Raw genomic sequence first — 15080 nt, 5'->3', positions numbered from 1 at the left:
TTTCTTTTAGGTTAAGATTCTTTATTTACATTTAGTATATAATTTTGAGGAGGTGTAGGTTTAGTATTTAATCATTAGAGTTTAAAATTTAGTTATTTTGTACATAGTAGAATATTTTATTGAAAATAGATAATAGAAGTGAGGGAGTTTGTTTGGCAAAAAAAAAAAATTTATGAGGATATTTTTGCAAAATGGTATAGAAAGAAAGGTATTTTTGTAAATGTCTCTATATTATTTTGTAAAATTATATATATACATATCTTATTATTCTATATAAACAGATAAATTATTTTATAACAAATTAATTTTTTCAAATAGACCTCCACTAATTAAATCACATAATTAGGCACAACCAAAATTTAAACAAACAGGAACAAGATGGAGCTCCACATCATCGTATATCAGAGTTTTCAGAAGTCTTATAGTTTCATATAGTTGCATATTTTGATGAGTTGCCATGACAGTCAAGGGTAAGACTTCAGTACTCTCTTCCACCACATATCTAGTATGACGCATCCAGACATTGCATTTTATTGACAATAGTTTTTTTTAGGTTACCACATATTCAGGTAGGGAATTGACATCTCTACGTAGTAGGCTAAAGGGGGAAGAGGCAGGGTGAGGAAGAACTTGATGGTGAAATATACCTAGCGAAGGACCTCCTTATCCTCCCACTTCCCGAGCTACGCACGGTCGCCAAGCCATCTCAGTTCCCCTAGCCAAAGCCATGAAAGTATTTATCTACCCACCTCCCCAAGTCACAACCCAACTTCAGCTTCCTACTATCCCGCATTACCTTCCTACAGCCAAGCTTCACATTCCTACAGTCTTAATCACTCTCCGGGGAAAAAAAGTATTTTAGACTCCTTCAAAGATCGTTTTGATTTTGTCATTTTCCTAATTTTGTTACTAATCATATACTTTTTCCCATGTCATTTTGATGACTAATGAAAAAATGATGGCAAAGGATTACTATCTTTCACTAGATTAATCATTTACACAATTGTGTGTGTACGATAACACAATCAAGTCATAAATAATGATAATGTTATCTCTACAAGACATCAAACTCTTGTTAATACCCAAAAAAACACCAATAATTGACGTGACGAGTTTAAACCGGTTCAATTAGTTTATTGGCTAAAATAGTTGTAATTCCGGTTTACCCCGGTTAAAATCCGGTAACTAAAAATAATGAAAGAGAGGTAATAAGGACAATAATAATAACTCTGCGCAATGGAGGAATGCAGATTAGAGTGTCATCATCGTCTTTCATCTCGAGAGCTCTTTCATCGTCATCTAACCTCAATGAGCTTCGTCGAGTCCACGCCCTTGTGATCTCTCTCGGTCTTGACACCTCCGACTTCTTTTCCGGCAAGCTTATCGATAAGTATTCTCAATTTCGTGAACCTGCCTCTTCCTTCTCCGTTTTCCGGCGAGTTTCTCCGGCGAAAAATGTTTACCTCTGGAATTCAATCATCAGAGCGTTCTGTAAGAATGGTTTGTTCCCTAAAGCCCTCGAATTTTACGGGCATCTCCGGGAAAGCGAGGTTTCTCCTGATAAGTACACGTTTCCTTCGGTTATCAAAGCCTGCGCGGGATTGTTCGATGCGGAGATGGGAGATTTGGTTTATGAACAGATTCTGGAGATGGGTTTTGAATCTGATTTGTATGTAGGCAATGCTCTTGTTGATATGTATGCTAGAATGGGATTGTTGGGTAGAGCACGCCATGTGTTCGATGAAATGCCTGTCAGAGATCTTGTGTCCTGGAACAGTTTGATTTCTGGGTTTAGTTCCCATGGTTACTACGAGGAATCCTTGGATGTTTATAATGAGTTGAGGAAGTCGTGGATTGTGCCAGATTCCTTCACGGTTTCAAGTGTTTTGCCTGCCTTTGGGAATTTGCTGGCTGTGAAACAAGGACAGGGACTTCATGGTTTTGCTCTCAAGTCAGGTGTTAACTCCGTTGTGGTGGTTAACAACGGGCTACTTGCAATGTACTTGAAATTTAGCAGACCAATAGATGCAAGACTAGTTTTTGATGAGATGGTTGCTCGAGATTCCGTTAGTTACAATACTATAATCTGCGGATATCTCAACTTAGAGGTGTATGAAGAATCTGTTAGGATTTTTTTAGAAAATTTGGATCAGTTCAAGCCAGATATCTTAACAGCTAGTTCTGTTCTTCGTGTCTGTGGACACTTACGGGACTTGCGCTTAGCAAAGTACGTTCATGACCATGTGTTGAGAGCTGGCTTTGTGCTTGACACTACTGTTAAAAACATTTTAATTGATGTGTATGCAAAGTGTGGTGACATGATCACTGCAAGAGATGTTTTCAAGAGCTTGGAATGTAAGGATACTGTTTCGTGGAACTCGATAATCAATGGGTATATACAAAACGGGGATCTTTTGGAAGCCATGAGACTCTTTAAGTTGATGATCACGGAAGAGCAAGCGGATCACATCACTTATTTGATGCTTATATCTGTCTCCACACGTCTTGCAGACTTGAAATTTGGGAAAGGGCTACACTCGAACGTGACAAAATCCGGAATTAATTTCGATCTTCCTGTTGGTAATGCGTTGATTGATATGTATGCAAAGTGCGGGGAAGTAGGAGATTCACTGAAGATATTCAATAGTATGGAAACTCGGGATACGGTGACATGGAACACGGTTATTTCAGCCTGTGTTCGTTTTGGGGATTTCGAAACCGGTTTGCAGGTAACTACTCAAATGAGGAAGAGTGAAGTGGTGCCTGATATGGCTACTTTCTTAGTTACATTGCCTATGAGTGCTTCACTTGCTGCAAAACGGCTAGGCAAGGAGATCCATTGTTGTCTGTTAAGGTTTGGATATGAATCTGAGTTGAGAATAGGGAATGCACTAATTGAATTGTACTCAAAATGTGGATATTTGGTGAGTTCCTTAAGAGTTTTTGAACGTATGAGTAGAAGAGATGTTGTAACATGGACAGGGATGATCTATGCATATGGAATGTATGGCGAGGGTGAGAAAGCTCTTGAAGCTTTTGTTGATATGGAAAAATCCGGTATTGTTCCCGATAGTGTTGTCTTCATTGCCATCATCTATGCTTGCAGCCACTCTGGTTTGGTAGAAGAAGGCTTGGCTTGCTTCGAGAAGATGAAAACTTACTACAAAATTGACCCTATGTTGGAACATTATGCGTGTGTGGTTGATTTGCTGTCCCGGTCTCAGAAGATTTCGAAAGCTGAAGAATTTATCAAAGCAATGCCCATAAAACCTGATGCGAGCATATGGGCATCTGTGCTAAGAGCTTGTCGAGCAAGTGGGGATATGGAAACCGCAGAAAGAGTGTCTAGGAGGATCATTGAACTGAATCCGGATGATCCAGGTTACTCGATTCTAGCATCAAATGCTTATGCAGCGTTGAGAAAATGGGACAAAGTGAGCCTAATCCGCAAATCCTTGAATGATAAACTCATTAAGAAGAATCCGGGATATAGCTGGATCGAAATCGGTAAAAAAGTTCACGTGTTCCGTGCAGGAGATACTTCAGCACCTCAGTCGGAAGCCATCCATAAGGCACTAGAGATACTTTACAGTTTAATGGCTAAAGAAGGGTATGTACCCGATTCACGGGATGTGTCGCAGAATATACAGGAAGAAGAAGAGAAGAGACGTTTGATCTGTGGGCACAGTGAGAGACTAGCGATTGCGTTTGGACTGCTGAACACAGAACCAGGGACGCCGTTGCAAGTGATGAAGAACCTTCGTGTCTGTGGTGATTGTCATGAAGTCACAAAGCTGATATCGAAGATCGTGGGGCGCGAGATATTAGTGCGGGATGCTAATCGGTTCCATCTCTTCAAAGACGGCACTTGTAGCTGCAAAGATCGGTGGTGAATAGTTTCTTTGAATTCAGAGCATGGATTTGCTTTGCTGTTTCATTAAAATGTATCCTGAAAAACCTACGCAATATATTCTCTTATACTGAAAGTGCAAATTGCAATCAACATATTCAGATGGAGAACCTCTTATATCCCTTGATCGAATAAAAGAAGATGGTAAATTTCCATTAGACTGTAAAAAGTTGAATCAATATACAAAAACCCAAAAAAACAAACATGTTTTTGAAATGAAGATACATCAGAGCCAATCACATGTTCTGCATCATACACTTTGTTAATTTCGCACATCAATATGTTCTTCAACCATAAATATCAAAAGAGGTTTGGTTATAAACCTCCAAGGACAATGAAGAAGTATTGACCAAATCGAGGTTCCCGATTTGCACAAGAATATTTCAGACTGAAGCTTTTCTAGTCGCAGAGGTCGCTTCTTAGAGGCTTTCGAGCATTGTGATATCTTGAGGTAAAGTAAACTTACTTGTAGCCCCAAATACACTAGCCATCTGAAGCACAGCAGTTTGAACCGCAGGAGCAGTTGGTGCTAGCGATTCCGGGAGAGACGGAAAGCACTCTGGCTGGTTTTGTTTGTTATTGGAGATTGGAGTGTACAGTGCCAAGACTGCCCGGCAGAAAATGAATCTGCAGATAAGAGAGACAAAACCAACAATGTTCATGTTCCTAGTTCCTAAACAATCTATATCCAAAAATGAACCTCCAATCTTATAATATTCCATATAATCAAGTTTGTTTTTTCATTGATACTGGAATTTTAGGAGATCTTGAAGGTGTATTAGAACTAGGAAGAGAGAAACATTTACCTTAGGAGTAGTCGTCTCAAGAAGGGATCTTTTAGTATCTGGGACCAAACGGGGTGCAGGGTATCTGATGTTGCCAATGTCAAAGCCCAATCGTTCATAGACGAGGACAGAAGCTTCTCCGCCTTAACAAAAATATCCTGACACATGACAGTAGTCAGCATGCAAACAAGAAAAAGTTAAGAAAAAGAAGTACCAAACAAGGGATAAAGCTTTATCTCTACCTACCGTTTCCATATCAGACCCGGAAATCCCACTTAACAAGCAAAAAGCTTGGACTGGTGCAGTGAGAAAAATGGTGAAAAGGCTACCACTAGGTTGACGAGAGAAATCAGCAGAGATTAGCGGAGGAGCATGTGATGGAGACAGAAGCAATGCTGCTGGTTCTCCTTTCTCAGCTCCACAAATATTCTTCACATTTTAAGGAAGAAACATGAATGATTATGATAATAAGTAAAAATGAATGCTATCATAAGAGAGATGGAGACATGTGTATCTAACCTTAAAAACTGTGCTGTGATCACTGTCAATGATTATGAAAAGAGGTTTCCTTGTGAATGGAACTAAATCAGAGGGATAGATGTAGCTTGATCCTGGGGGAAAGACAGTTCAATCATCCGACTTCAGAAAATAGCAAATTCTAGATAAACCATAGTTAAATTTTATGAATGTCTGGAAATTTCAGTGTAGTGTCCTTCTGCCCTCTAGAAGTTATACATGGCTAATTATTACTTGGTGAATTCGTATCCTCTCGCCTATTCTAATAGTATCAGATGAATGTTTACATGAAAGTTTCAAAAATTCTGGAATGGATACCTGTGAGCCCATGACTTCCAAAGGACAAACCACATGGGGTACTGATTGCGTCCTCACTATTTTGCCTCAAAGACTGACCAGATGGCGTAATTTGAAGTGATGGGTCTCTCTCTTGTTTGATTATGTGAGAATCAAAGTCTCTCAAGATATTTTCCTCACCACTGGTTGCATTTCTACCACTCAAAGGAGATGATGAAATCTGCCCATTCTTGCCTGAATGGAAATGTAAATGTTAAAAGCTAAGGAACTCGATATTCCAAAGAGAAGAAGCATAATACGAGACTTAAACTACACACATTACCAGAAGCAGACAGATATAATAAAAGAATGCCATGAGAAGGAAGCTCCTCACAAATGGTGGCCAAAACCTACCAAGATAAAAGAGAGTTCAGAGAATGAGGCTGTTTCAGACATTTAGATAGACCAGCAAAAAAATTGAATTCCACTAACAGCCAAGAAATGTGTTATGGATGGACGATAAAGGACAGCTTTGCGAGGGTTAGGTGGCAAAGTAGGATCATTCATGCTCTGGGAGTTAATACGAGCAACTCCAACGGGAGCATTCTGACCCATTTTGGCACCACTTGACTGATATAGTGAACCACTCGGTTCCCACTCTAAGCATTGAAGCATTCTAAAAGAATCGAGCGTGAGCTCTGAGTACTTGACCTAAAGGAAATCATACAGCAAGACTGCAGACGTTAGAGGGTAAGAATATTAAATAGGCATTAGGCGTTCAAACTAAACATGAACAAGTAAAACACTACCTCGTTATAGTAGTAACTGCTTAAGATTGCATCCGTCAACCTTAAAGACCTACTTGCACGCGGTGTACCAGCATCAAAATTAGAATCCAGCACAGGACTATATCTTAGAGGTCTGATGTTCATAAAAGCAGTGTCAGATTTCAGAAATCTAACTATTTCCTGTGCCACCACCTTCCATTCTTTAAAGTCAGTTTCCTGATAACATAAAAAAGATAGATAAAGACAGGAACTCTAGTAAGACAACCTAATTGTTTTAAAAAATATTACACCTAGAAACAGTCTTAAGGCTCGGGGAAAGAGAGTAGTCAAGATGGAGAGAATAAGAGTTTACAGAGCAAAACCTGGAATGTCCTCTTGCATTCATCTATCAGCCGTTTAAACTGATCAACGAGTTGATGAACCATCTCACGGCGACCAAGGACCAAACACACCATAAGAAACCTAGCAAGAAACCGTAGCTGTTTGTTTGCAATATTAAGATCCTGAAACAATCCTTCTTTGAAGTACTCCCTAGTGAGTATTGCTTCGTAGAACACATATGATTCAGACAAGTAACCAGCATCACTCGTACGCATATAATGTCCATAGTAAAGCTGAGCAATCCGAGATGCAATCTCTCCAATCTCCCATCTCTTAAGCCCAGCTTCAACAAGCTTCTGCCTATTCTCTTGCTGAAACTTCCATAATTGTGTGTATACCTTAAAGACCTTGAAGAAATAGTTCTCATACCTAATCAACAGAATGAACAGAAATAATTCGAAACTTCAGAATCACATTCTCATTCCTCCATACTGTTTATTTTGATTCCTACCACAATCGAAACCTAGCAACTCTCTAATCAACAGTTCTAATGGAATCGGAATTCTCAATTTAACCGGTTTTGATCAACGGAATCGGGAAGAGGTACCTGGAGCGTTCATAGAAGGGCAAGTCTCTGATCTTGGAGAATTTCTTATCGGCTTTGTTAACGAGAGACCAGTAAACTTCACTCAGCGGGATATTATTACCGCTGCTGATTTGCTGCGACATCTCTGAGGTTCACTCACGACGAAGCCAGTCTCTCTTTCTTCGTTGAGTGGACCGTTGATCGGCGGAGTGTTTTGGTCGTCGTCGTTGTCGTTGTCGCCGTCTTCTAGATCGACGAAATCGACTTTTTTGGATGACTAAAAATCAACCTTGTACCGAGCGGTTTACCAACGAAATCGATTTTGGTTTTTATTTTGTTTGTTTTTACATTTTGACTGAAAAACTACCAAAAAACCACCTGAAGTCTTTGTGAGTGTAATTTATGACACATTTGGAGTTAATTTGATAAGACTATTTTGTAATTTTCGTAGTTTATAGGCTATCATGAAAACAATAAGAAGTATGAGGGGCTTTTTAGAAATACTCCCTTTGTTTCGTGGAGGTTGAAATTGACTGTTGGTAGAGTTGTTTTTTTCTTTCTTTCTTCAAGATAGAATGAAATAAAAACAAAAAACAAAAAAGACAAAAATCCGATGACCTTAAATTGGAGCTTGGGTCTTGTAGAGCCTAAACACCACCACCATGGATGACAATCCAAGAAGTTCTGAATCAATCAAAAGGTATTTTATTACTGTTCTGCCTTTAAAACTCACACACAGGCGTTTCATATTCGAATCAGTGTTTGTTTAGTGGTGACGTTTGTTCTCGATCTGTTTCTCTTTAGGCATGATGAGATTGACAAAGAGACAACTGCTTCGAGGAAGCTACAAGATAATAATAATAATAATTCTAAGTTAATTCAAGATCCTGAGGAAATGGTAACTCATACTATATAATCTTATAATTTCTACTTCTTAAATCCAAAAAAAAAAAAGAAAACTAAGCATGGAAAAATTTCAGGCACTTTATGCAAAAGTGAGATCACAAGAAGAGGAGATTCATAGTCTCCAGGAACAAATTGCTGCTGCTTGTTTGAAGGTGTGTATTTACATCATGCTCTTATGAATCTTTCTAATGAATACATTATATAGAGAAAGTGAAAGTTGAATCTTTTGATTACAGGATATGCAGCTGCTCAATGAGAAGTATGGGTTAGAGAGAAAATGTGCTGATCTTCGTGTGGTTTGTGCCTTTTCTTTGTGTGCTAAAATCTATCAAGATTGATCAAAGTTTTGACCTTTGGTTTCTGTGTCTGTCTAACAGTTTCTTATTCTTTAGGCGATTGATGAGAAACAAAATGAATCTGTCACCTCCGCGTTGAATGAATTGGCTCGTCGAAAAGGTGATCTTGAAGAAAATTTGAAGTTGGCACATGATTTAAAGGTAATTTGACTTGGCTTAGTATCCTCAAATCGTTAAAGTTCATTGTCTTTTACCCTTCCGTCTTTACTCTACTCACTTTCTGTCTTTAGGTTACAGAAGACGAGAGGTATATATTCATGACGTCCTTACTTGGTTTATTAGCTGAGTATGGTGTTTGGCCTCGTGTTGCAAATGCTACCGCTATATCCAGCGGCATTAAGGTATTTGCTTTCACTACATCTCTCTTCAGATTTATACACTAAAACAATCTCAACATATCTATCATATTTTCTTCGTGTGCAGCACTTGCATGATCAGCTGCAATGGAAGACTAAAGCTTGCAGTGTAAGCTCTCTATCCTGAAGTTTCTCAATTTCATCGTATTTACACACATTTCCTTAGTATGTTGTTGTCTGCATATGTCCTTTAGCCTACTTAGACCTCTGCAAGAATGTGAATACTCTTCATGTTATCTTTTCGAACATCCTGTGACGAAATGCTAAATCACAGGATAGGATTAGAGAATTATCATCTGTTGTGGAAAATCAACCTGGAACAGAGTTTAATAGTAAAGACAACCATGATCCCAGAAATTCGAAAAGTCAAGCTTCTTATGGATCCACGGTAGTCTCAGCAAGTAATTTGCTAAATTAATTTATCATTTGCTCTTAAAAGACTTTTTATCAAAATTTGTGACATCTTCTCAGAAGTAATCTTACTTTCTGTGTTCATATACTACACTTGATGCAGGATCGTGGTAATGATTACCGGAACAATGAACAACTTTTGCCACCAATGGACAACGTTACAAGAAACCCGTATCATAACCTTACGCCTGACACTGAAAGTTTGAGATTTAATAATCAGATTGGTGGTGGGTCTCAAGGAAATTTCCAGCAGCCGAAAAGGTACGGTATCATTTCTCAGTTCTCTTATGCCTTTCAGTTTAAAACCGATGAAGTTCTTTCCAAGTGAAAAAAATGCCTGCTTCATTATACTCACTGGTAGGGAAAATTTTGGATATCCTCTAAGTAGTGTGGCGGGGAAGGAAATGATTCGAGAGAGAGAAGAAAAAGCTGAGAATTCTTCCATGTTTGATGCTTATAATGGGAATGAAGAGTTTGCTTCTCATGTTTATGAAGGTTGGAAAAATATTACTTCGTTTTCTTAGAGCCTAGTGGCTATAACCTTAGAAATCTTAATATAACCTTTCTTTTGGAAACAGAGGGACCAGGAATCGATGGATTTCAGATTATTGGAGATGCAATACCTGGAGAGAAAGTTCTTGGTTGCGGGTTTCCAGTTCGAGGAACCACTCTCTGTATGTTTCAGGTAGAATTTTTGAACATGTTTTGGTTACAAGGCGCCTTTCAGAAAGAACTTGAAACTAATCAAAAAGATGATAAAATAATACATGTGCTGCTTTGTATGTTTTCTTTTTTGAAAAGTGGGTTCGGCATCTTGAAGATGGCACAAGACAATACATTGAAGGTAAGATTTGATTTATTCGTCTCACTGACTTTTTCAGCTATTTAAAAACTGGACTATGGTTTAAACATATGCAGGAGCCACCCATCCAGAGTATATTGTAACCGCGGATGATGTAGATAAACTGATTGCTGTTGAGTGTATTCCAATGGATGATCAAGGTCGTCAGGTAAAATTGTGGGATTTCTCGGGTTTCTATAGCATGAATGGCTCAGTTGTCTTACAAAAAAAAGGTTCTTTTGATTATGCAGGGAGAATTAGTGAGATTGTTTGCTAATGATCAAAACAAGATTAGATGTGGTAATGCATTCAACTGAATCTAACCCCTGTCTTTTGTAGATAGCGAAGAGGCCTTTTACTGTATCTTCTTTGCTGAGAATGTTTTTTTTGCTTGTTCAGATACAGAGATGCAAACAGAAATCGACACGTATATATCCCATGGTCAAGCAAGCTTTAATGTGCAGCTTCTGGTAAGTTTGAAGACCAGAGCTTGAATCCACTGTCCCAGGTTTTAATTTAGGTGTGGATTTTAACAACCGTTTTATTCGTGGCTTTTCTATTTTGAAAGATGGATTCATCAGAGAGTTGGGAACCGGCAACGGTTATTTTGAAGAGATCTAGTTACCAGATAAAAACGAACAACGTAGAAGCTGTAGTGATCTCAGAGAAATACTCAAAGGAACTCCAGGTAAAAAGAAATCTTGACACTGAATTATAAGCTTTGCTCACATTCTTGTCCATACAAAGATCTGTGTGTGTTGTTCATAAAAAAAAAATGCAGATAAAAGTACCGTGTGGAGTCTCAACACAGTTTGTTCTAATAAGTTATGATGGATCTTCACATCCTATAAGCACACTCAATATCCGGTACATATATACACATCCATCTGCAAATACAGTGAATTTTATTTCGATTTTACTGCATTGTTTTTATCTTACAAACTCACACCTAAGATAATGAACTTTTGCGTTATTACCAGCATGCGTGATACGCTAGTCTTGACGATGAGGATGCTTCAAAGCAAGGTATGCTTTGAGAATTACTGAAATTAAACTATTAGATTACACGTTATTAAAAATAAAAGCCTGAAAGATAGATAACTTCTGACTTGTGTAATACTATATAGTTGTAAATAACAATCTTATTTGATGAGACAGGCACTGGACGAACGCAGAAAAGGACGAGTTTAATAAAGTTAAGTGACTACAGAACAGATCCATCCTCGAGTCCTTCAAAGCAAGTTTAATAAATTGCGTCTGCTATTTATATAAGATGTTTTTATAATTGAGCAAGTATAATTGAGTTATCCCTATAGTTTTTGTATTATTTTTTTTTTTTGTCGTTTAGGTTAGGTCTTTGTTTTTTCTCAACAAATCTTATTGTAATAGGCTGTAACATTCACTTTGTACTGAAGCTAAAAAGCGTCGGAATCTTCTTTGTCTTTTTTTTTTTGTTTCCTTTCCCTCAAATAATAGATCGATTCTTTCCATTTAATATTCCTTTCTCCTTTTATGATGCGTTCTATTTTTAAATTGGTTCTTCTACCAAATGAGATCATTTACGAGGTAATTTAAAAAGTTATGAAGGGTTACAAAAATAGTTATAAAAAGGTCTTTGTACTGCATAATACTAATCTCATTTGTGTTTTTTTTCGTCTTCGGGTGTAATTTGAAATTGTGGTAGAAAAGTTAAGAGTTTATCATATACTATGAGAGAGCACAACTAATGAAAAAGCAACTATTTTTATCAGTTAAGAAAATGTTTTTTAAAGTATTTCAGCAATTGCTGGTAAAAGCTAAAGAAGGAAATAAAGCAAAAGCAAGGATTAGACACATGAATCGCGAAAATATGTAGAGTTGATTTTAAAACATGAGATTTACAGTAAAACACCAAACTTTAGCTAGTTGGCATAACATAGAAAAAAAGGGGGACAACTTTAGGCATGTGCAAATAGATGTGTAATCAATCATTTAAATCAATAGTATATTAATTGGGTTTTACAGTTTACAAGAGAAGAGAGGATGATCATGTATCATCATTCAATCAACTTTAATACTAATGATTTTGATCAGAGTAATTCACAGAATGACAGGATGACAACTTTACACTAGTTACAATATGATTTCATTTTTATAATTATTTTCATGCAATTATTATGTTGATATGTTCTATGAACTCTTTTTTCATTTATAGATACTACTATGTATATTTGTAAAGCGAATGGTTGGAGAGTTTCTATCAATCATCCATCCGTTGGATGACAACAACGAACGAAAATATTATTAGTAGAGTTGTCATAGTCAATTGTAAACTAATATAAGATATAAATCACATGACTAAGATGGAAAAAACGTATAACAAATGTTCGAGTTAAACTGAAATGAAATTATATTTGTTGCTAGATATATATATATATATATATATGTGTGTGTACGTACGTAAAGCGTAGTCAGTAGTATAACACATGTAAATTGTATTTGGTTGTATTACTGACCACAAATTGCTTTTTTTTTTATAGATACGTGAATAAATTTGTCATCCACGTGGCCCCATGTTATACTAGTCCCACCTTCGTCAACACTTCACCAAACCATTTTTTATGCCTTGATATAGACTCTTTTTAAAAATTTGTCAACACTTAAAACACTATTACTATTACTTTCTTATTACTCAAAAATACTAACTATTATTCACAAATTTATCTCAAAAAGGAAAAAAAGAAAATGGAAGCGTAAAGAGAAAGCTAAAGAATAGAAAAACGAATAAAGCAAATTCTACACCTTTAGTTTTATACTAGAAAAAATTGTTAAAGAAGAACATTCAGTGTAACACATCAACTTAACAATACCATTCAATTAAATATCATAACCATCATATTATAGGGGTGTTATTAGATTCTAATTTATAAAAAAATTTGAGAAAATTTCAACAAAATCATCAAAAGTGAATAAGTGAAAGATTTTTAAGTATTGCTAGAGATTATTCTATAGTTTTGTTAAATAATTTTCTAAAATCTTGTAAAATAATCCAAACAATTTCTGTATTTTTGTAATATTTTCTATGATTTTATTTCGTAAAGTAAGTGAATATTACCATGAACCAAATAACATAATAATTGAATTCATTAACAATTTTACATATTTTTGTTTTAACTAAATAACACAAAACTTTTATTGAATTTATAAAAGTCTAAATCCAATAAACCAAAATTGTTAAGATTTTAAATAATTTTTTACAAATTACCAACTAATAGCACTAAACTTTAACATAGTTTAACAAAATCTTAATCTAATAACAACATATTCTATAAAAAAAAATTATTTAAATCCCAAAACCAATAACCTCTACTAGAAGCTTTCATGAACATAAATTTATTAAAAATAATCTCCTTATTAATTACTAAATTAACTCAACAAAAACAAAAGAGACAATTACTAGACAAGCCAGACCCCAAAGATAGAGAAGAGAAGAGAGGAACACTTCACCTCCTTCTTCCTCTCTCTCTCTCTCTTGAAGGACCTAAACAACAACAACAATGGGATCAACAGGAAACCCTAATCCATGGGGAACATACGATTCATACAGAGACTGTTCACAAGGAGTATGCAGTGTCTATTGCCCTCAATGGTGTTACGTCATCTTCCCTCCTCCTCCTTCCTTCTACCTCGACGACGAAGACGACTCTTCCTCCTCTGATTTCTCCCCTCTCCTCATCGCTCTTATCGGCATCCTCGCTAGCGCCTTCATCCTCGTCAGCTACTACACTCTCATCTCCAAATACTGCCACCGCCGCCGCCAAAACTCCTCCTCCTCCTCCTCCTCCTCAGCCGCAGCTATCATCAACACAGACCACGGAAGAATCTCATCCGATTACACCACGTGGCAAGAAGCTACGAATCCGAATCAAGCGATCGGCGACGGGCTCGACGAGTCTCTGATTAAATCGATTACGGTTTACAAATACAAAAAGATTGACGGATTCGTCGAATCTTCGGATTGCTCTGTTTGTTTAAGCGAGTTCCAAGAGAACGAGAGCTTGAGACTTTTACCTAAATGCAACCACGCCTTTCACGTCTCTTGTATCGACACGTGGTTGAAGTCTCACTCTAATTGTCCTCTCTGCCGCGCTTTCATCGCCGGCGCTGAGATCGTCGTCGTGACAGATCAACCGATCGATGTAGAGAACAATACGGATGATGATCCCGTCGTTGTTGTTAACTTAGATCTGGAAAATTCCAGATCTCGGAATGAGACGGTTGGTGGTAGTAACGGCGGATCGACGCCGAAACCGCCGGAGATGCGGGAGTCTAGAGACGGAGGAGATGAGGATGTGAGTCGTAGATCGAACTCAGGCGTTGCCGTGGTGTCGATCGCTGATATATTGAGGGAGATTGAAGACGAGGAGGAATCAGCGGGTGTGGGAACTTCTCGGCGGGTGGAAGAAGGTGAAGAAGGAGAGAAGACTCCTCCGCCTTCGGGATCGGCGGCGAATCAAACGAATGGGATTTCGAATTTTCTGGTGAGGAGTTCAATGGCGGCGATGAAGAGATCTGTTTACGATAGAGCCAAAAATTACCGTTTACCAAATTAAAGTTAAAAAAAAAAAAAAAACAAAACAAAACAAAAGATTAAAATTAGGAAATTTGAGTTTTTGTTAAAAAAAAAAAATTTGTAAAAGGGAATTGTAAGATCAAAAGAGTTTTGAATTTACCGCCCAAATATTCTTAATTATTTAGTTTAAATTTATTTCTTTTTTCTTTTTTTTTTTGTTTTTAATGTTACCACTATACGTACCTAGAAAATACCAGTTTTGGTAACTTTAGATCATCACCACAATGACATCATGATGCACTTTACGACAGTATTACTGTATACTAATTACGATTATTAAGCTTCAACCTTGAATTATGCAATACGATTTTGCTACCAGGGATTTTTGATTTGATGACACCATTATTTAGATGCACTCTGATTAATTATTCACGAGATCCTAAATTTCTTGAATGCGAGAGAATGAAATAAGTAAA

General features: G+C 37.0%; 4 protein-coding genes across 7 annotated transcripts; 3 read left to right on the top strand and 1 right to left on the bottom strand.

The window, feature by feature from the left end:
* LOC104703206 (pentatricopeptide repeat-containing protein At3g03580-like) lies at nucleotides 1245-4023 on the top strand. The gene has a single exon (XM_010419180.2). The coding sequence runs from the start codon at nucleotides 1245-1247 to the stop codon at nucleotides 3891-3893; it is 2649 nt and encodes an 882-aa protein (XP_010417482.1). The 3' UTR covers nucleotides 3894-4023.
* Nucleotides 4043-7495, bottom strand: LOC104788049 (protein SCAI). The gene is made up of 10 exons (XM_010513764.1): nucleotides 7204-7495; nucleotides 6638-7025; nucleotides 6297-6491; nucleotides 5980-6198; nucleotides 5831-5897; nucleotides 5530-5742; nucleotides 5215-5306; nucleotides 4942-5124; nucleotides 4717-4853; nucleotides 4043-4537 (listed from the first exon to the last, which is right to left on the bottom strand). Exons 1-10 carry the CDS (start codon nucleotides 7323-7325, stop codon nucleotides 4330-4332), a joined length of 1824 nt encoding a protein of 607 aa, XP_010512066.1. The 5' UTR covers nucleotides 7326-7495; the 3' UTR covers nucleotides 4043-4329.
* On the top strand, nucleotides 7749-11547 carry LOC104787842. 4 transcript variants are annotated; one of them, XM_010513596.2, is made up of 19 exons: nucleotides 7749-7882; nucleotides 7987-8080; nucleotides 8163-8240; nucleotides 8325-8384; nucleotides 8481-8585; nucleotides 8675-8785; nucleotides 8868-8909; nucleotides 9075-9188; nucleotides 9315-9472; nucleotides 9600-9706; nucleotides 9790-9896; nucleotides 10013-10055; nucleotides 10130-10221; nucleotides 10304-10352; nucleotides 10452-10522; nucleotides 10621-10740; nucleotides 10834-10919; nucleotides 11033-11078; nucleotides 11211-11547. In XM_010513596.2, the coding sequence occupies exons 1-19, from the start codon at nucleotides 7845-7847 to the stop codon at nucleotides 11241-11243; spliced, it is 1554 nt and encodes a 517-aa protein (XP_010511898.1). In that variant the 5' UTR covers nucleotides 7749-7844; the 3' UTR covers nucleotides 11244-11547. The 4 variants fall into 4 exon arrangements, with proteins under 4 accessions (XP_010511898.1, XP_019099617.1, XP_010511823.1 ...); XM_019244072.1 differs by having other exon boundaries at nucleotides 9597-9706; XM_010513521.2 differs by having other exon boundaries at nucleotides 9573-9706.
* LOC104787755 (RING-H2 finger protein ATL51-like) lies at nucleotides 13383-14802 on the top strand. The gene has a single exon (XM_010513415.2). The coding sequence runs from the start codon at nucleotides 13589-13591 to the stop codon at nucleotides 14642-14644; it is 1056 nt and encodes a 351-aa protein (XP_010511717.1). The 5' UTR covers nucleotides 13383-13588; the 3' UTR covers nucleotides 14645-14802.

Source organism: Camelina sativa, chromosome 1 (genome assembly GCF_000633955.1).
Source record: "Camelina sativa cultivar DH55 chromosome 1, Cs, whole genome shotgun sequence".
NCBI lineage: Eukaryota > Viridiplantae > Streptophyta > Magnoliopsida > Brassicales > Brassicaceae > Camelina > Camelina sativa.
This window is presented reverse-complemented; position numbering and strand designations above follow the sequence as displayed.

Bases quoted from the DNA above. Each gene is read 5' to 3' on its own strand.
- LOC104703206 (XM_010419180.2), top strand. From the start codon at position 1,245: ATGCAGATTAGAGTGTCATCATCGTCTTTCATCTCGAGAGCTCTTTCA.
- LOC104788049 (XM_010513764.1), bottom strand. From the start codon at position 7,325: ATGTCGCAGCAAATCAGCAGCGGTAATAATATCCCGCTGAGTGAAGTT. The intron at 6,492-6,637 runs GTTTTGCTCTGT...TTATGTTATCAG, and splicing joins AATGCAAGAGGACATTCCAG to GAAACTGACTTTAAAGAATG. The intron at 4,854-4,941 runs GTAGGTAGAGAT...GTCATGTGTCAG, and splicing joins CCGGGTCTGATATGGAAACG to GATATTTTTGTTAAGGCGGA.
- LOC104787842 (XM_010513521.2), top strand. From the start codon at position 7,845: ATGGATGACAATCCAAGAAGTTCTGAATCAATCAAAAG. The intron at 8,910-9,074 runs GTAAGCTCTCTA...GCTAAATCACAG, and splicing joins GGAAGACTAAAGCTTGCAGT to GATAGGATTAGAGAATTATC. The intron at 10,056-10,129 runs GTAAGATTTGAT...AAACATATGCAG, and splicing joins CACAAGACAATACATTGAAG to GAGCCACCCATCCAGAGTAT.
- LOC104787755 (XM_010513415.2), top strand. From the start codon at position 13,589: ATGGGATCAACAGGAAACCCTAATCCATGGGGAACATACGATTCATAC.